Source organism: Buteo buteo, chromosome 24, assembly GCF_964188355.1.
Source record: "Buteo buteo chromosome 24, bButBut1.hap1.1, whole genome shotgun sequence".
Lineage (NCBI taxonomy): Eukaryota > Metazoa > Chordata > Aves > Accipitriformes > Accipitridae > Buteo > Buteo buteo.
The window spans coordinates 10,155,817-10,179,872 of NC_134194.1; the positions used below are offsets into that span (position 1 = coordinate 10,155,817).

The 24,056-nt window shown below is 46.8% G+C and overlaps 1 protein-coding gene across 1 annotated transcript in view; it reads right to left on the reverse strand.

Annotated features, from left to right (window-relative positions):
- The window catches only part of LOC142044183 (serine protease inhibitor Kazal-type 5-like), a 114,744-nt gene that overhangs the window by 5,536 nt on the left and 85,152 nt on the right, over positions 1 to 24,056 (reverse strand). The window contains exons 3-11 of the mRNA XM_075056351.1: positions 10,413 to 10,438; positions 9,220 to 9,347; positions 8,627 to 8,693; positions 6,805 to 6,932; positions 6,582 to 6,633; positions 4,107 to 4,237; positions 3,429 to 3,510; positions 2,875 to 2,942; positions 1,906 to 1,996 (exon numbers count right to left, since the gene is read on the reverse strand). Of these exons, the coding sequence (XP_074912452.1) occupies positions 1,906 to 1,996; positions 2,875 to 2,942; positions 3,429 to 3,510; positions 4,107 to 4,237; positions 6,582 to 6,633; positions 6,805 to 6,932; positions 8,627 to 8,693; positions 9,220 to 9,347; positions 10,413 to 10,438 (773 nt within the window). The remainder of the gene's footprint in view (positions 1 to 1,905; positions 1,997 to 2,874; positions 2,943 to 3,428; positions 3,511 to 4,106; positions 4,238 to 6,581; positions 6,634 to 6,804; positions 6,933 to 8,626; positions 8,694 to 9,219; positions 9,348 to 10,412; positions 10,439 to 24,056) is intronic.

Consider the following 24,056-nt stretch of genomic DNA (forward strand, 5'->3'; position numbering starts at 1 on the left):
GCACGACAACAGGAACATTTAAACACAGCTTTCCTTACAAACCACACATGGCACAGCCAGGACAAACACACAGCACAAGGAGTGGCCTTTGGGAACCCCAAAAAGCCTCTCGCACTTAGGTCTCCACCCTACAAGCAAGCCAGGGTGGGTGTTTGCAGAGTCATAGCAAATTTCAAACAGCAGAGGTCAGAGATACCACAGCCTGTTCCCTGGCAGACACGCAGCCCCTTCCTCAGCCTGGCCACCCACCTCTGCTCCAGGTGTTGAAAAAAAGAGATGAAGGAGTGACTAATGGGTTCCCATCCCCTTCTCCAGGTGCTACAAAACATGTTGCAACACCTGCAAATGATGCAATCGCAGAAGAGCTGCAGCTGGGATGGAGAGGACATTCCACCTCCCATCCCACCCAGAGATGCAGCATTTAGCACAAAATGATGGCTTGTCAACAGCATTACAGGGTGGAAAGCACCACAAGGAAGGAAGGTTTCATGCGAGGCAGCACGGGGGGGGGGGGGGGGGTTCGGTGACATTGGGGTGCTGTGATAGCACCTGCTGGTTAAACATCACTTGCTAATTTCATTAATGTGCTGCTTCCTCCCTCATCTGGGTAATTACCAATGACACGAAAGCCAACAACACTGACCTTTGCAATTCTCTGCTAGATGCCTTTCTGCACACCAGGCGTTGCTGCCTGCAGTACGACCCATGTGCCCGCACTACCGCCCAGGCGGGCGCCCACCCCACTGGCAGCCCCCCATATCGCAGGTCCCAGCAGCCAGTGCCACTGCTCTTTTGGCTCTGGGGAATTGCCTGTGACAAAACCCACGGGTGGCCCTGGAAAGAGGAGAAGAGCAGATTTGCTCTCTGAATCACCTCTCGTCTGTCAGGCTCATCAGCATCCGCTCCCCCTCCGGTGCTACCAGGAAATACCACTAAGCCCTGAAGCAGACTGGCATTATTACACCTAATACCTCCTCGGGAATGCATCAAAATTGCTGTACCTGAACCACCTACCAGGATTTTTAACTCAAATATCCCTTTTCTAAAAGCAGTCGGTGACAGAGGTTTCAGACAGAGTTAAGTAAGGTCCCTCCAGCCCCATAGAAACACATTTCCAAAACGTTATTTAAATTACTATATGCAAATGCTAGAGGGATTAAAACATCAGGTCATTTTTTTTTTAATCATCCTAGCTCTTGACAACACCCTGTGGCAGCAAGATCCACAGTTTAGTCACCCTTTTTATGGTAACTTATTTTTTCTTATTAGGTTCATATTTTCCACTTTTAGCTTTGTTGAAACTATTGCATTTTCTTCTTGTGGAGACAAGGGAGAGGAGACACCCCCACCTTCCTCCCATGATATTCCATACACAGTCATCATCTATCACTCAGTGTTTCCCCCTTTAGCTCTCCCTCCCCCTGCCAACCTTGTCCTCATCCCCTGGTCAGCACCATCACCCTGCTCTGGCCGTAGCCTTTAACTCAGCACCTTCTCAACATGCGGAGGGTGGCATTCCTCACCCCACTTTGGCTACATGTGGGGCTGGCATCCAGCCTGAGCTCAAGACCAGCACCCCCATAGCTGATGTACGTAAGGATCCAAGCCCAGAAGTAAAACTGGCTTAGGAGGGCCCCATAGGGGCACATCCAGCCCCACTCCCCTTCCCTCTGCTTCAGTGCAAGATGATACAGGGGTTAACATCAGGATACAGATGCTTTCACTCATTCAAACCCTTCCAAGGACATGGGGCCAAGTGAGAAGATTTAGGGTCACAGGAAGAACAAGAGCAGCTGCTGGGAAAGGAGCTGGTGGAAGCTCAGCACCAGTAGAGGAGCACTCCATGGGAGAGGTCCCCATTTCTGCCCACGCAGCTGCCATCTGAGATGCAGGAGGTGGGTTTACCAGCTGGTAGGCATCGGTGTCGCTGTCCTGCGCCTTGCGACCTGGTGCCGGGTTGCAGTTCCTACCGCTCTGAGCCGCGTTTCCTTGGGGGCTGGCAGGGAGAGAGTGGAGAGGCAGCTCATCACACCACCCCTCCCAAACAGGGGGAGCACAGCGCAAACCCACCCTCCCCGCAGACCCTCCCAGTTCTCGGGGTGCTGCTGGCGCTACGGTATCCACCCACCCACCACGATACGTGAGGGCGAGAAGCCCCCCCAGCCACACGCTAACAGGGAGGCGGCTGCCAGCAGGACAAACCTTGCCCCGTGCTCAGCCCAAGTGCATCACCACCCCAGGGCTCTGCACCCCTGTGTCTGCTGGCATCGCTTGGTGGATGGGAGGGTGAAGGGATTGCACCAGCCAAAAGCAAGAAATCTCAGAGCTCCCCAGCAAAGGCTCTGAAAAAGCAGCAGCTGAGCCCTGCTCAGGTCCAGCAGCTATAAAACAAACAGGAGTGCCTGACCAGTGCCCAGAAAGCACATGGTGCACGGGGCACTGCATCCAAGCCAGCAGGTGAGGATGAGCCAGGGACAGGCAGACACATGTGTCCTGCCAGGAGGCAGGGTTTGCTGGGCAAAAGTGTCCTGAGAGGGATTTTCAGCACAGCAATCGCTGGTGCTTCACGCACAGGAAAGTCAAGGCCAAAAAGGAGCAAGGGTTGAATGAGAAACATGCCCCACTATGTGTCTCTTCCCCATCACCAGCCTATAGCCAGTGGGGAGAAGTGCTGTACTGAGCACCAAACACCGCAATGTTCTATTCTCCATCCCAGACAGTGCCTCTCATGTGCTACTGAACCGTTCCTGCTCCAATTAACCTCCTAACCACCCCTAGGAAAAAACACGTAGGTGGAAGGGGGCAGAAACCGGGGCCAGGACTTGTGGAGTGGTCAGGGGGACAGGCTGCCATCCCGGGTGCTGCTGAACTTACCCTCTGTTTGACGAGAAGGGACGTCTCTCATTCATACCCTGCTGTGACCCTGAACCACCGCAGCTCTTCTGCAAGAGGGGCAGGATCACATTCAACAACCAAACACAGAAATAACTTTTATACAACTAGAGAAGCAGCAAAGGTAAAGCAGCTCCTGTCCTCCCCCTTTGTCCTCCCAGACCCAGAGAATTACAGGGCTGTTCTTAGAGAAGCAGGTTTGATGCTGGCTCCATACCCATCCATCGGCTTTAATACCTGAACCGTCTGAACCTGCCCTTTATCTCTCATATAACATCACACCACCAGGAAAGCGAGAGGGGCTGTTCTGTCGGGTCCAAACATGCCCACTTTGTATGCTCACACGCAGGTCCATCCCACAAATGAGCGAGGTGTTGCAATACAATCTGCTTCTCCCTCACTGTTAGTTGGCTCCAGCATCCCAAGCACCATGGTCACCCCAGGCTGACCGCAGACAGTCCCTGGCCATCAGGATCCCACAGATTCTCACCAGCCCCTTCCTCTGAGCTCAGGGCAGGCTCCTAGCTCCATCTCACCTGGTTTGTACTCTCTGAACCGAGCGGTTTGTTGCGCTGGGCAGTTCCACCAGACTGACCTCCTCTTTGAGCTTCCTTTTTGCTAGAAGGAAAGACGGGGAAAAGGGAGTGCTATGGCAGTGTGACTGCCACCAGCACCCAGGGCCGCCCTGTAAGCCAGCATCTTGCCATTAGGCACCACCTCCCCATCCGCAGTCCCTGTTCCTGGTGGTCCTGTTCCTAATTCCCACCCCTAAGCCTTCTCCCTTCTCCTCACCATTCCCACTGTACGCTACATCCTGGATCCAGGTGGCTGCTTTCATATCAGGGCTGCTCCTGCATATGCTCTATGGGAGTAGAAAGAGAGCATCTGGAAGGCAAAGTACACGCATGGGAAACTCCTCAGGAGCTGCCCATGCCCGACAGTCTCCTGGGAAAGGGGTTGCTCTCTATTAACCTTGCTGCTTCTCCTCTACTCCACGCTGCTTCTCACCTGCCCCTGGGCCCTTTGCGCTGAAAGGGAAGTGGGAAGATGGGCAATGGCCGGAGCCCTACTGCCGGAGCATCTCTTGGAGGGCCACTGGGATTCAGGACTCTTTCCCAGGCATCGCCCAGATGCAGCTCCACAGGCAGAAGCTGCAGTTTTGCAGCCAGAGGTTTCCCTCTTTGCTGTTGTTGCTCAGAAGAAGCCGTACTCACAACTTCTCAGCGCACATGAGACATTTGTTGATGTGCTGCTTGCCAGAGGAATCCCGAACAGGGTCATTTTCCCTTGTGCAGGACAGTCGTCCACCAGCTTCAAACTGGGAGCGATACTCACTGCAGTCGTCCTGCGGAAGGAGGGCAGCGGTTAGGGCACCCTGTCCTCCTTGCCTTATTGATCTGATTCTTAGAAACTTGGGGTTTCCTGCAGGAAGGCATTGAACCATTACAACGCATCATAGGAGAGCCTGGGTGTGGGCGAGAGATGAGGCTGTGCAGAACCAGCCACTTAGTATATAAACAGAGGAGTGAGTCAGAAAAATTACGGGTCCTTCTGCCTGGACAGCACGTGTTGGGAGTTTTCTAGTGTGGTCCAACTAATTATTATTCTCCTTGTTGGGCTATCCAAAGCATGCCAGTGATGTGACTGAAACTGTAATGAAGTCCCTCCCACTTCTCCCAACATCCTTAATACACAGCTACAGCCTTTTCCCGGATTGTAGCTCAGATAATAATTTCATTTACAAAGCAAGTAGCATCCCCAAAACCAACCACACTTTGGGACATGTCAATCAAGAAGCAGCAGTTAAAACATGAGAGCATAATGCAAACATACTTAATAGTCCATGAGCAGTGGAAGGTTGTTTGGAGAATAGATGATTAATTTGTTACCTTTTCAAAAATCACTGTACAGAAACCTGTTATGTAACATGGATGCAAACATTCAGTCCCTCTAATTTCAACTATTTCAGACACTGCAATAGCGAATTCCAAACAGCAAGTACAGACTGTTAAGATAAGTAACTGGATCCCACTTACCCATGATTTTTTTGCAAGTAGGTTTTAACACTTGCAATTTTCTGCCCATTTTGTGCATAGGAGAGTTTTGGCTAGCTTGCATTAAGGTCCTTAGCAGGTCACTGACCTCATCCTTTGCTTCACTCGGAAGTTTCCAGCATCTCAACCTCTCTGCCGGGGAGGATTTCCCCAACATTGTGTGCTGCATCCCATCCAGGGCACCTCAGCCTCCAGCTCCTCAGCTTTGCTACTGGACTAACTCTGGCAAAATGCTCAGAGTACAAAGCCCCACATCTCCCTAGAGCCAAACTAGCCATGGGCAGGAGATACATGATCCAGCACAGGATGAGCCTGCACCTGCTGTGGCCAGCAGCCACATTGCATTGCTCCCATCAGAAATAAATGTCGCACCCCACTTCAGAGGTCTCCCCGAGAGCCTCGCTGCTTCTCCCCATCACCAGCATGCACTCACACCCCTGTGCAGTTCATGCAATGCTTTCCCTCCCCAACAAGCCCCGGCAAGCTCTCCCAGCCCCTCTGTGCCTCATTCCCTGGGACCAGCCCAGCTCAGCACCCCAATCCTCCACCTCAGAGACAGATCTGCCTTCTCCTAATAGCCTCTCTCTCAAATGGTCTCCCTTTGAACTAGCAGTTCTGGAGCTCTGTTAACTTACCGACCTCTGCTGCAAAAACCTCGCTGAGCACATCCAAGACTTTCATTTGCCTTTTTCATGGCTTGTCGCATCCCTGACCCGCTAATAAAGGCAGGGCTTTCTTATCCTTTGTCACTTCTGACTGACAAGCAGGAATTCTTGTTAATCACTGACTGTGTGATCTTGCACTGCTATTACATTTTCTCTTGTTTCTATTACTCCAGGCCTCGGTGCTATCCAATTAGTCCTGAGTGATCTGCTGATCCTCCCCTGCTGATACTACCTCCCAGCTTTGCCATCAGCAAATTTCACTTACAGTTCCATATTTTTGTGTCAAAGTCATTAAGAAAAGCACTGAAACAGGATTATCCCCAAGACTGAGGCTTAAGGGGACCGCACCAGTCCCTACCGTAGCAGCAATCGAAAGGTAAGTGTTGGAAAGTGACTTTCTTCCCCCCTTATAGGGCTGCTTTTGCCAGCAAAGCATCAGTGCACAGGGACGTGGTGGCTGCAGGGTGGCAGGGCAAAGGTGGCAAATGGCAGCTCCATGAGAACAAAGTTTCCAACAAGAAAAGCTAAAACTGAGTCACAGGCCCATGTCAATAGCGCAGGGCTGAGCTCCTCTTCCAGAATACAATGATTTCTTGAGCTTTGCAGAGTTCAAATTTAAAGCCTTTCACCCAGATTTTTCTTTTTCACCTAATTAGCACCCTCAGCAGCACTGATTTGTCCACCCTCAAACCAGGTTTCAGGACAGCGCAGCACACCTGGTTTCTTACTCTGATGGGATTTGCCTGTCCCTAGATCCACAGGTCAGTGGGAAAGACCGTAACATTCAGGCACAAGTTGTTCACTTGGGGGATTCAAGAGCATGAACAAGAAATAAAGAGGGAAAGGAAAGTGGATCTCAAAATTAAATCAGTGGAGACTGAGCAACTGAGTTGAATAATGTTGCCTTTTCTCTATCTTGGGTGAAAAACCAATAAATTTTATACTGACCTGCCTAATACTTTAATCTCACCTTATCTTTTCCTTGTCTGTTTTTAGATAACTTCCGTTCATTCTCCCTTTTGCTGGAAGAGAAGCAAGATGAGAAAGTGAATACCACGGTGCTCCAGGGACTGAGAGGTTTTCCCCGACATCAGCTGCAGGAGGGACGAGCGATCCCGTCTGCTGGCGTTGGCAGCCGTGTCATTCCAGCAGCTGCTTTCTCAACAGAAAAGGTGGTTTTTTTCTCTACTCACAACTTCTCTGCACACATGATGCACTTATTGCTGTGTTGCTTCCCAGACGAATCCCGGACAGGGTCATTTTCTCTGGTGCAGGAAAGCTTCCCTTTCTTGAACAGATCCCGAAACTCTCGGCAGTCATCCTGTGGAAATGCCGAAAGCATGGGTTGACACAGGTATGCTAACAGAGGGACACATCTCTACAAATCCACAAAGGATTATCCAGCCAATTAATTACACTTCAAACATTATTTTCTTTCCTTGAGGTGTAACTCAGTGGAAAACCATAGTTTTCCTGATGTGTCCTCTTAAACTATAGCATGCAACACAAAACAAATAAATCAGTGTATTTAGATGAGCAGATTTGTCTCTTGCATCCAGGGTAGCCTTATTTCTACTTCTAATAGATAAGACATGCAAGAGCCTGCCCAGAGGACCTAGGTTCTCCTCCAAGTATAAAAGCTACAATTTCTCAGTGAATTTTCAATGAGGAAGTAATTCTTCCCATCTCTTGTGAGAGCGCACACTACCAAGAATTTTAAAATCCATACACAGTAAAAAGATGAAGCTTCAGGCATAAAAAAAAAATAATCCTGGCTCACCTCACATTCACAGGTATGCTAGAGTAAGAGGCGGGCATTTTTACCTTCCACTTCAATTAACGCGTAGTGTCACGTTAACCAAAGCACTCTATTTCACAAAAGGCTTTTGTAGCAAAACCTGCTTAAGCATTTCAGCCTGGTCTTTATTTTCCTCTGAACAGCTTTCCTATAACTTTCAGGGCACACAAGCAGGTTTGTAGCATAAGAAACACATGCCACATGTGAAGTCTTTAGGTTCTTTTATGGAGCACTTCTTAGGTTATCTGCCATGTGATCTGTAATACATTTTTTCCCCCTCACACTGTGTAGAGGAGATGGTTTGATAACTTATCCCAGCTCTGCAGACGGCAAAGTCAAGCCTAGAAAATTACTTGCCAAAAGCCAGACAGAAGATCTATGATTGAACAAAGAAATTCAGTGTAGGTCTCTTCCTGACACTGTGAAACTGTCCTTCTGTCTTCAGGACCACACTTTGGCAATTCAGGTGTTTAAAAGAGATCTTCCTTAGGACAGCTATACTTTACAAAGCCTTTAAATTGCCCAAACACACAAGAGCTAGAAAGCTACCCGGCTTAACCAGATGTAAAAAAAAAAAAAGTTAAAAGAAAAATCACTGCAACCAACATTATCTGATGGAAACCAATTCACTCCTATCTAGAATAAAAACTCAAAAAGACAACTCCCTCCACATAAAGACCTGCTATCTAGAAAAACAGCTATGGGTAAAAGAAACCAGCCAGGTGCATCAACAAGATAAACAAGGGACAATTAGAGCCAGCCTGCTCCCACACCCTGCCCTAGTCAGAGCTCACATGCACCATCATTGCTATTAAGTATTTGTCAGATGCCAGTGGTATGCCTTATAAACAGGCAGGTATCCTCCTTAGCCTATACTCTGGATCAGGCACAGACCATATGTGCCATGGCGGTAATTGCCCAGTAGGGACTAGATTGCCTGGGAGGTGCTACAAGGAGTTTTGAGTTCTTTTCTGCTCGTAGATGGCACAAAGCCTCACCCTCCTTCAAACCCTTTTGCCAAGGCAGAGCACACTTGCCCTGCTCCCATTTCAGGCACATTGCTGGGCCCTTCCCCATCAGCCAAGCCAGCGTTTCCCACGCTGCAGACAAGGAAACGCACTTGGCAAGTGGCTCAGAGGCAGAATACGTAAAGCCACCGCATGATCCTGCTCCCAGCGTGCCAATAAACTGGCTTCGGCAGTGATGTTTCACCTTACCTCTTCCAAGGAGTTCGCATTCCTGTTCGCCTCTCCGCCACTCCCTGTGTTTTTTGAGTGTCTCTCCCTGCAAGAAAGGAAGGCATGAGTGACAGAGCAGCATGCAGTCCTGGGACATAAACCCAAAATAGCTGGTGATTAAAGGCCAATCCTGCCAATCCCACCTCCCCATTGCGCAAGGAAGCCGGATGGACCAGCACTGGGGCTCCAGCTCAGTGAGACATGCCTGGGGTGTTTAGCACCTCTGCACTGGGGGCATTTTGCCATCTTTTCTCTCTGCCTAACATCCAGGTGGCTCCATCCTATTAAACACCATCTATGGAAACAAGAAACTAAATCCATGTATGTTTTCACCCCAGATTTGCTCCTTACATCCTGTGACGTGTCCCTGCCACGTGATGAACTGGAGAGAGCTACTGGGTTCACAGAGTCGCTGAAGAGCTGTTAACTGGTCTCTCTGGCCCAGGACTACGATTCTACACCGTGGAGCCCCCCAAGAGCGGGCTCATCACTACAGGAGGAGAGGACACGCTGCGGGTGGGCAGGATGGCCGCTGGAGCCTGCACACAAGCCAGCGGGCAGCCGATACTCACAGCAGCCTTTGGCACATCAGGCACTTGTTGAGGTCTGCTTTGCCATCCGGGCTGCTGACGGGCTCCTTGTTGGTGGGACAGGAAAACTTCCCGCTGCGCAAAAGTGACCAAATTTTCATGCACTCATTCTGAAAAGCACAGAGGAGGACAGTCGGTGGAGGTTCCCTCAGAGGCCATCAAGATCCCGAGAACGTTTAAGTTTTTTGAGTGGGCTACGTGCTCTCAACACCAATAGTCTGTTTGCACCAGGCCTGAGGCTACCACACTCCTCATCCTCATCCCTCGCCACACACCACGCGTGGTACAGGCTGCACCCAGAGACCTGCCTGTGGCTCTGAAGCCAGAAAAGACAATGAGAAAGTTCAAAACCCATTGCAAGGGTGATTATTCATGGGAAAAGGAGTACATATTTAATTTGCATACAGCTGTAAATTGCTGCCCGCTGCAGGGGAGGAATCTGTTATAAAGTTAGTCAAGAGCAGAAAACATAGCCCTAGAAGTGCCAGTGGGATGCAAGAGTAATGAATCGACCAGCGTGACTGGAGAGCTATTCAGGTGCAAGACTGAAGCACAGAAAAGTACAATCCTCTTAGGAAGCTGAGCAATAATATTGTGTAATGCTGCAGCAACCAATTGCCGCCTCTGCTGGGTAACTGAAATGCAGACTAGGGAGAATCAATGAACCATTTAGTTATTTTTGGCTACTATGTTTTCTAAAATGGTTTTTACTAAGGAGAGGCAAGCTTGTTTGATTAAAACGTGAATGGAGCTGACTTCTCAGTCACTGAATCAAATAATTTTCTGAGACTCAAAGGACTTGCCTTAATTCTTTTAATTACCAAACTCAGGAGTTATCGCAAGTAGGGGTTTCTCCTGGATCAGAAGCAAAATTCTGAAATATCATTGGAAATATAATTCATGCCATTTCTAACTTCCTCTCATGAGATTTCTAGCCCAGAGCTGTTCAGATATGTGCTCAGCATAGTGCACCAAACATAACAGTCAGCTAGAGACATTGCTGTATTACAAAAGTATTGTCTCTAAACATGGAGAAATTCACTGCTTTTTCCACCACTGAGAAAGCATTATGATATCTAAGTATAGTCCATCTAAATGACTTTGCTCAGAGCATGCATTAAGCAGTGTATTTGGCAAAACAAAAGGAGAATCAGAATAGAAAAGGTTGGACTTGCCTTAATTGAAGCTTGGCTGGCAACATCTGTGACAGAAAAACCAACAATGAAACCATACAAAATCTTTGAAGGGAAATTTTAAATCAAAAGCATTTAATTAAAATACTTGATGCAGTTTCCTAATCTACCCAAATACCTCTAGATAAAAGCTAATCCAATGCATTATTATACACTGATAGAAAGGACTGGGCATTAGAGACTTCCTGGAACATTGCACTTTTTGTCATTCAAATGCAAAAGCACATCCATTTTTTGCGTCTTTGTTCCCTTCCTTACTGTGTTACTTTTCTCAGGCTTAAAATCCAAGTTCCAGGGGTGGTTCAGTAACTGTTTCTCTATTATTCTACCCCACTACCTTGGTAGTTGTATCAACCTTACCCAAATGTTTTTGGCTTTCTTCATCTTCACTTAAAATTGGGATACCAGAGCTAGACCATTGGTTTTTGTCCAAAACTTCAAATTCCTTTCAAGGCCCATTCCACTTGCAGTACTTCACGTAAATTACCAAATCAATAACGAGTCAGCAGGTGGGTAGCTGATACATGTTTCTTTCTACTAAGCCACTTATAGCTGGTATAATACGTTTTCATCCTCTTCTCTTGCATCATCAGTGGCATCACAGGGAACCATCAAGAAATCCTCTGTTAGCACTTTTTCAACAAAAATAGGCAGTAAAGCAGAAGACCACTGCATCAAGCCTAAACTCCTGCTGAAGTCTCTCTACTGTAGCCATATGAAAATGCATTCCTTAGTAAGTGTTGACAAGAAATTCCCATTTTTCTGAATTTACCAAAAAGTGTATTATGCTTTTGTTCAAAGTAAAGCTTTTTATGTAAAAATTCAGTCTGGTTGGAAATTTGTATTCCTCCACTTAGACAACTAGGGGTTTGGGTTTTTTTGTTTGTTCTTAAACTGTTAACTCTACTAAAAATAGATACATTCACCTATCAGTAGAACATCACCATTTTCACATGTAAGAGAAAAGCCATTTTCAAGAATGTATTATACCAAATCAATACAAGTAGTACAGCAAAAAAGATGGTCTTCTGGTTATGCTACTATGCTTTTTAAAGAACAAAGACTCTCTAATCCTCTATCTCTCTGCCTTTACAGGAGTTTCCAGGCTGTGTCCTCTGCCAGTCCCAGATTTCAGCACAGAGAACGTCAGAAATTACTAACCTGAGAAGAAGCAGAAAAAAGCCAGAGCAAGGACCACCGAGGCACCTTCTATTTTCATGGTGAGGGTGGCAGTTGTTTGCCTATGTTGTCTCTATTAGTGCATTGCTCAATGAAACTCAAAGAAAGGGCTCAGGTCAGATCACATATATATAGATGACCAGATTCTCCGCCTTTGTTATGACATAATCTTCCCAAGAACCATCATTAGCTGCAAAAACCAGTTTGATGACAGTAGCTCTAAATTCTAATGATCCCATTAACACAATTAATTTCCATAAGGATGGGACATATTTGAGTCACTCCCTGCATTTTGTCAAGGTAAGAAAATTATAAATAGATCATTTCAGTTTCCCCACACAGCCAGAGGAATTCTTGCTTTCTTTAGGGTGGTTTGTAAGACAGAGGTACCCCAGTCGGCACACCACTAATACCCTTTCATATCCCAACAAAATAGCTGAAAGGGTTTTATTTTAATAACGTGGCTCCAGCAGAGACAACAGGAAGGCCAGGTCACTCAAGACCTCTAGAAGTCATTCTGCTTTTATTAAAGCAACTCAGGATGAGCTTTAATAGTAAGCATTCAGGTAAGGTTGAAAAACATCACATTTGAGGCTTTGTTGAAATTCTTTGAGTTTGATGCTACAGTTCACATAGCAGCTGTGCTAATGAGAAAACCATACTGATGAATCCTCATCCCTTCCCCATCTCTCCCTCTTGTTTTCAGAAGAAATTGCCATGTTTTTAGTGAAAACATTTTCTCAGCCCACATGGGACCTGGCAGACCATATAGATACTAGTCTTCAAGCAGATCAGTGCTCAGGGAGATGTGTTGTTATTGATGCTAAAGGGTCCAGCAAAGTAGCCCTGCTCAGGTCTCTCCTGAAGGAGAAAAAAAAAAAAAAAACAACAAACAAAACCAGAGGTTGTCATCCTGTGCAGCGTTTCTCAGGAGACTCAAGAGAGGAAAATAAAGATGACATTAAAGTTTTGGAATATGATTTATGTGGGAAGAAGCTGTGTGCCTTGCTCTCCAGTGAAAAGAGGAGAATTTGGAGAGAAAAACCATTTGCAAGGTTTGAAACCTCATGGATAAATGAGAGCATCAGGCAGACCAGAGCAATGAGGGGCTCAAGCACAGGCAGGCAGGCTGCAGCTGTGCAGAGAGGCATATCAGCACCATCTGAGGAAGAAAACATACTTCTGCGTGACATATGGTTTGGCCAGACAGGCCAACACAGCTCAGTATAAATCCTTGTAACAAACTGCTGCCACGCATTTCTCAGATCAGAATAGTTGTTAGTGTTTACAGCTGGAGACAAAGCCAAGTAAGCAGAGTCCTAATCTGGTGTGTGGTCAGCCCTAACATTTCCTTTCAACTCAAAACAAAATCTTGTGCAGGTTCACAGTGGAGAGTTTGGAATAGAGAAGTAAACTGCCTGAGGTCATACAGATGGCTCCTGGTGGATTTGAAGAGCTGTGTATTGCCCTGAATCATGAAATAATTTCTGTATGTGTATTTGGGCATGGAATTAAAGGGGAGGCCGACAGGAAGGGAAGAAAACTAACCTGATATAGCATGTCTCGGTAAATCCTTGGGAGAGACTGGAAAAGATCCAGAATGGAAAAAGAAAAAAAAAAGTGCATGGTAGTTTCAAAGTGGATAGAGCTGGAAATCTATTTGAAGAACAAAACCAAAAGATCTTCTTTGTTACTGAGGTGTCTTCCCATGAGTCAGCCTTGAGGTGCTAGGGTTTGGGGAGGGGAGGTGCATTTTTAAGTGGATTTTTAAAATTTTCTTTTCCTCCAAAAGCTCTATTCCTATAGAGAAATGAAACAATTCCCTGATTTAAGACAGCTGGCTGACCACCCTGTTCCTGAAGGAAGTACAGTGGGTACCAGGCCCGGTCAGACTGGCCAGGTGAGAGCAGCTCCCAGCGTGGCAGTGTAGACAAAGTCAAGGTAGAGGAGATGGACACCCAGGTCCTGACCCCAGATGCACACCAGGACCACCACATCTCTCTCCCATTGTCCCACTACTGCAGCACCCTTTCCACCAGCTATACCCACACCAACCTGTGGGAGAAGGTCAGAATGGCCCAAACACACCTTGATACCAAAACCAGAACTATGTTCAGTACCAAATCTAAATATATATATATATATTTCCCTCCTTATTACTACTGCATAACTACAACCTCCTAAAAAACTACCAATGGTATTAAATGTGACATCAGGGGATGGGGACAACCCTGCAAAGCCATATGGTTTGAAGAATTTCTCCCGTGTGCTCAAGTTACAAAAGGAAACCTGAGCAGAATAATGAGGGACAACAGCAGGAGCCTATTAAACATAAACCTTGCCTGACTCACTTGATTGTCTTTATTGATAGATTCACACAATAAAGTCTCAATCCTGCACTGGAATCCAGACAGCCCATTAATTTCCATAGGAGTTTGTATTGCAGGATCAGATCTGTAGGAGAGATGATCCTGATGCTTTAGCAATGGGTTTAGTACAGCACCTTGCAAATCTTAATTTAAAAATGATGCCAAACAGCTGAAGTGCAATGTGCCACTGAGAAAAGCAGCTGAGGCCAAGAAGAGATATTACAAAGACCATTTTGTTCATGTCTCAGTTAAAGCTTTGGAAGAGTAAACAGCATATAATGATGCTGTGCCTGGTAGGACAGCTCTCACTCGGTCCGTTTTCCACCATGTTCTGCTAGAAAAAACAGGAAACGGGATAAAAATAATCATGGAGGCAGAACTAGGAAAATGCAGTGGGAAAATGGGAGCATAACATGAAATTTAGACAAACTCTTGTCAGGTGGAAACCCAAGAGGTTGTGAGGAGTCCTAGGGACAAAGCCCTACAGCCACTAAGCTGGGCCAGCACCGCGGTGGGTAGGACACAGCCACAGGGGACATTCACCTCTTCCCTTGTCAGGGTCCCAAGGAGAATGGAGAAGAGAGTCAGATAAGCAGCCAAATGATTCACACCCCAATTAGTGATGAACATGCTTACACTTCCTTTCCTATGTTAATTCTACCATTTTCTGATGTTCCCACATTTCACTCCTTCACAGGCTGTGCCTGCACAGGAATGTATCTGTAGATATATAAGAATAATTGAGATGCCTTGTCCACTCAGAAAATTGTTTTTCTTCCCTTTAGCAATATGGCACTGTTTTACCAATAGGATCACCTTTCTAATAGGTTTAACATCACCTATGGATGATTTTATCAAGGGAAAGCTTCCTGGCAGTATAACTGGTTGGGGTTTGGGTTTGTTTTGGTTTTTTTGTTGTTGTTTTTTTTTGTTTTGGGGTTGTTTGGGGTTTTGGGGGGGGGTGGTGGTGGTGAGTTTTTTGATTTGTTGGGTTTGGTTTTTTTAAACCATCTCTGATTTGGTAGCTCTTCATTGCTTGCATGCCAATCTCCAGCCCAAGCAGGGTGCCCTCAATGCTCAAGAGTGTGAGGTATGCAGCCCCATTCTTACCCCAGAGCAAGGCAGTGTTTTCAGTCAGGTCTCCAAAACCACAGTGGGACAAAATGAACCCTGATAAGGATCTGCAGCCCATATTTCACCTACTTTGGCACTGCTGTGAGGGGCAGTCCCCTTCACAACACTGTTTGCCTTCCCCCCCCCCCCCCCCCCCCCCGCAAAAAAAAACCAACCTCACATCTCTGCAATCATTGGTGTGGCTTAAGTATCTTTGACATGACTCTCAGCAGGCAAAGGGCACTTTACCCAACATCGCTGCTGGGTCCTTAGACCAGACTGGAAAAGCAACTTACACTTGTGCCTGTGCTGGCAGCACTGCTCACTCTTCCTCCTGAGCACCAGCCAAGCTCACACCACCACAACCCTCACAGGCTCACAGGTCCCAGCGTGTACTCTCAGGTGGTTTGTGCTCTGCCATCTCTCCAGGCGCCCTGTTCACACCAGCACAGGCAGCCTTTGAGACCAGGTCCCATCCGCTGTTCTCCTCTTCCAGGGAAGCGAACACCTTCATACCCAGTAGAAAGCAACATGAGTAGGAAAACTAGATCCCATGTATTTCTACTAAAACTACAGACATGCCTATATTCCCACCACAGTTGTCCTTTTCTGTCCCAATTGACATGCTTTTTACCTCCCTGCCATCTGTATTCCCTCTCAGAGGAACCCCATCAGCACCACTCCTTAGCAATTTCTCTGGAATAGTGAAACTTCTCTCTTTTTCCAGCCAACCACTACACCCCTCTCACAACCCAGAGATCCTCAGCACTAAAAAAGAAGAGGCATAGCTGTTTGACATATTTAACAAAGGAAACCCAGAGTAGATAGTATTTTGCTTCACGGCCAAAGCAGAGTCCAGAGGTCTCAATTTCAGAAGTGTTTCATGAGTTATACCTCTAAAGTGAGACATTTCAAAATGCAGGAACTTCAAAGACAGTTACCCATTTTTAATCAATCTCTCAGCATTCACGCTTTAGGTTCAGAGCAAGCAGCCCCTTGCAGCTCACTCTGGGCTCATCTGCAGCTGTCAAATAAGAAATATCAAGGGAAGATTATTGTCCTGCCATGCTAAAATTGCAAGCTAACATAGACACCTTTGGGCTGCATCTGCTAAGTGTTGCCCACAGAGAATGTCTGTTCTGCACATCTCTCCTAGTGCCTTGGAAAAGGACTCATCTCTGCTGGTAACCACCACATCAAGATGGCTTTCTGCCCCCCAGAGACACCCAGTTATGCACGCACCCCGGGCTAGACTGCTGCAAGAAGAGCTACGAGTCTCACCCATCTCCTCAGCGCAGTTTGGGAAGCATCTCACCTGCACACATCCCACACAAGAACAAGGTTTATAACACTGGACAAAGCTCTTCTGCTTGCATACACTTCTGCGACCAAAACCCAGTTGTTGATCAGCCAACAAGCCAGTCAGCCCTGAGCTAATGGAAATGAGTTTGAGTTTCTGGACTGCGATAGCCACATGTTTCAGAGCTCCCCTGTTCATACCTACTACCGCTGCAGCTCTCAGGGTGAGTGCTGCCCAGATCTCCAGGGAAACAAGTCTTGGTCATCCTGAAATTCCACCATCACTGCAGGTACCCAAGGTCTACACCGCAGTCCTTTCCCTTCAGCCAGGATGAGTTTCCTGAGCCCAAAGCAGAGCTCCACCAGTCTGACCCAGTGAAGAATCCTTCCCAAGAGGCTGCTCATTTCCCACCGCTGTGTTGGGTCTGCAACCCAGCGCAGCAGCACAGCAGCTGACCCTTCACGCCACCTGGCTGCATCGCTGCAAATGCGGCAGCAGAGTGTGTAACTCAGCATCCGGGAGCACTATTCCCTCTCTGGCCACTCACAAAGGAAGGTGAACTGCTAGAGGCCGGGAGAGGAATGACGGGAATTTCCTGATTTCATCCACCTCCGAGAATCAGGTGCACAGCGAGTCCTGTGCATCCCTGAGCACATGGAGCCTCAGCAGAAAGCATTTCAGAAATACATCCAGAGCATGGCAACAAACTAAACTGAAGAATAAAACACGCTCAAAAAAAAAAACCTGTGTCAAGAGCACTTACTGCATCAAAAGGAAAGAATGTGGATAAACTTAATTTGCATCAGTTACTCTGCAAATGTCTGTGCACTGAGAGCATCTAACAACTTCCCCTAAATCCAGCATCTACTGCATCCTCCTCCGGACCCAGTGTCTCACAGGTCACACCCTTCCCTGTCACCAGGTTTCCTTTCCTGCCCAAATCCACCTTTTAGCTCTCATCTAAAAGTCATAAAAAGCATCTTGGGTTATGAACTGTCTTACATGCCATTTGTACATCCTCCAGCACAGAAAGGTCCTGGGTCTCCTTGTCACATCTCCACTGCAATGGCAGCAATTTCCCACACTCTGTGCTTGAACCACAGCGTTGGCCTCACCTTTGCAACCCTTCCCAGGCCATGAGCCACCATGACATGTGGCTGACTGTCCTGGACAGTTCTTTGTCACTGCTGACTTAGCTTGACGGTGCCAGGGAGGAGGGGGAAGTGAATCAGGAAGTGAGCAACAGCGAGAGGTGTATGTCCAAAAGGCAGGGATGAGGCCAACTTTGGAAGATCACAATAACAGCATGTAACACATGCCATCTTCAAAGGACTAATGAATCCCTACAAGATACCCCTGTTATTATTTGCATTTCACAGATGGGTACATTAAGATGCAGAAGGCCACATTATCCTCTGGGTCACACCTATTTCAGTCTATTCATCCCTGGTCTTATATTGGAACTCATCCCTGTGGTGTGAGATCCTCCCACAAGTCAAAACAGCAATGTTATCTCTCAGGCAGTCCTGGTACAGGAATCACTAGTACCATCTATGGTCTGATTTGCACAGCACACCAGACCAACTGGTCCTGTTCACCTCTCCTGGCCTTGAAAACTGATCAGCTTATCAATTCTTCTTCCCTCCCTTCAGGCTGAAAAGTGCAAGAAGCTCTAGCTTGCTGCTGGATTGGATTTTTTTATATATATATACACTTATATTTTTCTGGATGTTAAATATATCAGAGGAATCCAGGGGAGAGATGCATCTGTGTGTCTAACACACCATCCAGTCTCATTCCACCCACCAGTCTCAGTCTGGCCATGGAAAGGTCCCACCTTGGAGCCAGGAGCCTCCCAGCAGCTCACCAACCTTTTTCCACAGAAGAACGAAGCTGCCCTGGGAAACCGCGCTCACTGGGAGAGAAAAATTGCTCCCCAAGCTATAACCAATGCCATGTGGGTTTGGGGATGCTGGAACTGGTCTCTGCATTCAGATCCAGCATCGAAGCAACGAGCTCTCCCAGCCAACTCTGGGGAAGCAGCCTGCCATTCCTACTGTCAACGCTTTCCAGGGCAGTATTTGCTCATTGAAAATTGTTAGGCTGGAGATGGCAGGAGTTGGGGTTTGATCTACAAGGCCTCAGCAAGTAACATCTGCACAGTGAAAGGATTTCCCATGGCAAAGCACCACGGCATCCCACAGAGCTGCAAAGGACTTGCAGCCTCAGAAGGCCACCAAGATCTGTGCTTTGACGGGCCTTAGCAGAGCTAGCTGATTTTACCACCGTTAACAGTATTTGTAGCTTAGATAAGGGTAATCAAAATCTCATCATTCAGGGCGTAAACTGATCGCCTGCAGGAGTTAGAATGGAATTTTACTTCATGTGCGGCATTGCATAACCACCCGGATTCATTGTGGGTATTTTCCAGCCTCTGCTGAGCACCAGCCATGGGCCACAGCTAGAAGGGAAGCATGGCACACCGGCTGAAAAGCCAGAGTCATCATGCAAAAAAAACACAGCCCCATTGTTTGGGAACAAAGTGGAAATTTTTCTGACTCTGGCTTCAACTCACACATGGATATAAAAGACAATGACTGTTACTGGGCTACTGAAACAGCAGAATTTCAACAGAGGAAGAAAAATCTGTCCTGAGATTATTTTCCTGTGGACAGTGAGAAGAGTGCCTGGAGAGCCCACGAGCACAGTGCACGAAGGATTACGCAGCACAAAATGACTTGCTTGGGTAACACTGCCCCATCCTGCGCCTCCAGCTGGACCCTGTAAGTGCCACTCCAATGAGGGGTACCAACAACCTGCCCTGCGGTGAGGACTGAGCCCGTCCATGTCACCCAACAACCCTCATCACCAGCCATCCCCACCCAAACAACAAGAGACAAGAACATAGGGGGTTTTTTCCTCTCTGCAAAATTATTATTTATATTTTATCAGTAGCAAAGGCTCTATAGTGTCAGAATTGGCCGCAGGGTGTGGTACCCTAAGTGCCAGTACCCATCGCTGCAGTAACAGCAGGCGGCCAAAACCACACCCCGTGTGGGTGTTGGTGGCTCTTGGATTATAGTATCACCACACCCCACTCAGCTAATTGCACTGTGAAACTCTGATCTCTACCCTATCCCACAGCCAGCCTGACAGCAGGTACCTTTAGCCATGCATGTGATCCCTCAAGGCACTAGCTGGTCTTTTGGAGGAACCTACAGGAAGATTGGATCCCAAATTTCTTTGCCCTGTAGAAGGTAGCAGAATAAGACATTTCTGTGGATGTATCTGAAAGACCACAGCGTCATTGCTAGAGGCGTCTGCTGCCATGGATTGTGACTGGAACTGCAGGACAAGGGGGCTAATTTCCAAAGAAAACTATCAACTTTCCACTAAAAAAAAATAAGCAACTACAACTGAAAGTAGAATATGTTTGCATGAGAGCTATGGATTTCCCATAATCTTCTGTTTCTTCTTCCATATGCCCCAAACTTAGGAGAGAGCATACAACTGACATGAATATGACATGGTCAAAACCCCCTATTTTTAATTTGAAAGCCTCAAAATATCTTCAAGGCACCCATAACTACTGCTTTTCAGCCACTGTACAACCTTTCCCCAATGTGCTGATGATATGGCAGTACCTAGGGAAGAGGAGACTTGTCCCTTTATGCAATATGTGAAAAAGTTTAAACACCTTTCTGTGGAAAAGGGAGGCATGCTGTTAAATAGCATCATTACCTTCAACTCAGCTTGCTAAAGGAATAGTTCAGCCTTACCAAAGATAATGGCACAGCCCTTGATGCTTCAGAGGGCAGAGGAATCACCAGAAACGCATGAGGATTTTCAGGAATCACTTTAGACCTAACACACTTAAAGAAACTGTCTCCATTCAGTCCTCACTGCTCAGCTGTCTCCACTCACACACCAAAACCCAGGTCTCACACAGGCATTCAATGTGTAACCCTTAAGTTTCCTCCTCTGCACTGTGGTCAGATACTCCAGAAGGCAAGCCTGCAGTCGTCAAATTCCTTGCAAGTTTGTACCTGATTTTCAGCTAATATGCTTGCTACTAAACTAATAATCCCTATGCTCTGGTGGGAGTGTTTGCCAAGCCCTTTCTGGCAACAATACTAGGACACCATGACAAATTCCAGCTAGCATGGCTTCCCTTACTCACAGACACGAGAACTCTGACATTAGTGTCCCACAGCAAAGCCCTCTTTGTGTCCGACACCAGGACTTGCCTACACAATACATCAGCAACTCCGCTCATGCTGAGCGGTGAAGAGGTCGCTCTGGCCATGCTCTGACCTGCACAAAGGCTGAAGAAACCCCCCATCAAGCATCTGTCCACGTGGCCCGTGAGCTGGGGCTCACCATGCCCAGGAAGACATGCTCCAAGTCCTGCCCACCCCATAGGTCTGGCCTGCCTCTGGACTTCCCTAAAGGTATGGATCATGCCTCCCAAAAGGAGTGCTAAACACTCACTGAGTGGTGATCTGCTGAGCTAAAGGCACATTCCAGCACATCCAGCAGACATGGCTGATTGCCATGGCAGTCTTGGTCCTTCTTTTTTCTGGAGGAGAAAGAAGAGAGGAGTGAGCCATCTTCCTTCTCTACATCACCAGGGACCACACCTATGCTGTTGGCTCCCCTTTTTGTTCTACGCTTCTCCAGCCTCCCACTTACCCTCCACCAAAGCAAGGGCAAAACCTTTCCCAAAAGGTCTCTGGGTCTTTGGGGCTTTTTCATCCTATTTTTCATCCTATTTGGTGCTGTCTGAAGCATTCCCTCCACAAACCATCCTCAGAGTCCTTTTGTCTGCTTCTCAAGCACAAGCACTTCAGCACACATTTAACCCAACCTGTTTCCCCAAGGACTGTTATAAACCATGCCTTTTCCATAGGCACTCATCCAGACGCAGAGCTGTTATCCCTGCAGCAGGAATGTGCTCACCATGGGAAGTCCTGAGGTTTACCTGGTTACATTTAACTACCTGTGGCTTTTCACTTGCGTTTAATAACAGTTTCACACAACACAGTAGCCTGTGCATCCATATCCAACTTAATAAGCATCCCCTTGCAGCCAGGTCACCAGTCTAATGGTGGTGCAGATCAGCTAACAAATGCCCAATGACAGCAGTGGGAAGCAACATGTTCACCAGCAGTGAGTGATTAGCAAATTGGCTACCAGGAGTGGCATGTGGCAGACACCAACAGCATCCCAGAGCTGAAACAAGGCCAGGAAAAAGACCCAAATCAGTGCTATTTCAGGGTTTTTTTCCAAAGAACATCTAGATCGTGACCTGGCCCTTTTCATCATCAGTCAGTGCCTGGCAGAAGTGTAAAACCAATAAAACGTCACACAGGCAAGCACGTAGCAAAGGAACTCAGTTCTTAAGGGTGTTCATCTTGTCCTAAAACATTCAATGTCTTGGATGAACATACTCCAAGTGTTTCTCCACTATGGCCCAAGACAAACAGCAAAATTGTCTTTCTTGGTGGACTGCTGGGATCTCCCAGGCTGTGGCCCCTTCCAGCACTGTGGTCATATTAATTCTTTGTTTCCCAACTGAAAATAAGGCCATAGTCTAACATTTGGGCTGGAGGAATGGGGCCTTCTGAATAGGATTTAGTAAGTTTGCACAGAGCTTGCATTTGCACCTTTTGTGGAAGGTAGTTGTGGAGCTGACAATGCCACACACCAGCTGTTGTGTGTGAACACATCTGTAAAAGTGTGGCTACACTTTACACATAGCATGAACCAAAAAGGAGACCTCCCCTTTGCAGGACTAAAACAGGGAGCTCAATGAGAGTCAGAACCCTGGGGCTGGGGAGCAGGGACCAAGCTGAAGTCTCAGAAATTCCCCCTTCATGTCAATAAGTCTCTGCTTGTAGCAAGGTAGGTCTCAGGCATTTGCAGAATCCTCTTCCTTTCTCTCCCTTCTGAATCTGATACATGTTCACTTGGGTCTCTGTTGCCACTTATCCTTCTGCAGCTCTGTCACACCATCCAGCTGCCTTCACTGCAGAGACTCACCCTTGGGTGAGTTACTACCTGTCCAGAAGGTCTGTCCACCCATCACTGGCTCAGGACCAGATGCAGCATACAACTCTATCAGTGTCCAAACGCTATTTTCTTCTTGTATTCATTGCCCTACGTGTTTAGTCCCACGGGCTGTTTTGCCTGGTGTGCTGGCTTTAGGGGACACACTTTGCCTTGTTAATCAGAGTTGCTGGAGATGCCACGGAGCCTGCTTCCAAAGATGTAGGACAGAGATACACCCTGATTCACTCTAGCATTTACACTGCGCTACCTCCACGGAGCACAGAAGTGGAAAGGACCTCCTGGGTCATCAAGTTCGTCTGCCTGTCGTCACTAGTAACCACATCACTAGATCAATTAGGAGATGTTTGATTGGCCTATCACAGCTAATGGGCTCCTTAGTCTGGCAGAAGAATAACAGGATCCAAAGGCTGGCAGCTGCAACTAGGCAACGTCAGGCTGGAAACAAGGGGTGACCATTTAACAGCGCCTGGGTCTGTGCAGGGGAAGAATGGTCCAGGGCATCCCACGTCAACTGCAAATTTTCAGTCTAGTCTGAATGTTTTGCCAAGACAATTTTATCCAGTGGCTTTCTGCCCCAGATCCATGAGTCTCTGGGAGTCTCTGGATTGCTGCTATATGGTTTGTGAGAGGTAACAAAGAAAAGCAGTTTCCATCAGTTACCTAATAATAGACTTACTGGGAATTTTTTTTATTTTTTTTTTAAGGAATTGCACTTTCCCCAGAAGACATGCAGAGGAATCCATAAGCTGAAAAAAAAAGGTTAAAAAAGATAAATCACTGCTCCGAGTAAAACAAGAATTAACTCAAAACAATCCTCTGGCTGCAGCTAACTGGTTTAAATCCCACCCTAAGAGCTACACCCATCACCAGGTTTACAAAAGCAAGCAGTTAAATGGAATTTATTGTTTGTTTTCAAGGTATGGCATCAAATAAAATCGAAAAATACCATATCCATATGCCCTAGGCTTTTTTCCTCATGCTTTTGAAGATGCTCTCCTAGAGATTAGACTGACATCTAAGATAATTAACATATCTTCAGGCTGGAGATTTAATTAATAACAAATAAGTCTCATATTTACTAAGAAACCTGGGCAACTTTTGTTGTAATCTTTTCTCCTAACTGAACATGTATACACTGCACCACGGTTATAGTGGTGCTAGTACCCACTTCGTGTTCACTATCAATTCCAGAAAAAAGAAAAAAAAAGTTGAGGGGGGTTAAATTTTCAGGCCAAGTAATATGTTTTGCTTCATTCTCGAGCTTTTCTATACTCCACGTTTAACACAAAATCAAAATATCTCACTTTTAAATTATGCAAATCATTGCAACAATGACTGCAAGTCACTGCAACATCCCAGACACATTTAAAATGAACACTTGCATTGCATGGCATTATGTTTCAGGCTTGTGTGAGATGCTTAGACTATGTGATTTAGTAGAATTGCCCAGAATTCACAGCACATTCTACACAAGGGTTCCTGAATCTGTGGTGAGAATGTAATGGAGGGGATTCTGAATCACTGACTGACAGGACGTGAATTCACCTTACCACTGAGCAACAGGACAAACAGTTAAGTTTTGCTCAGGAATGG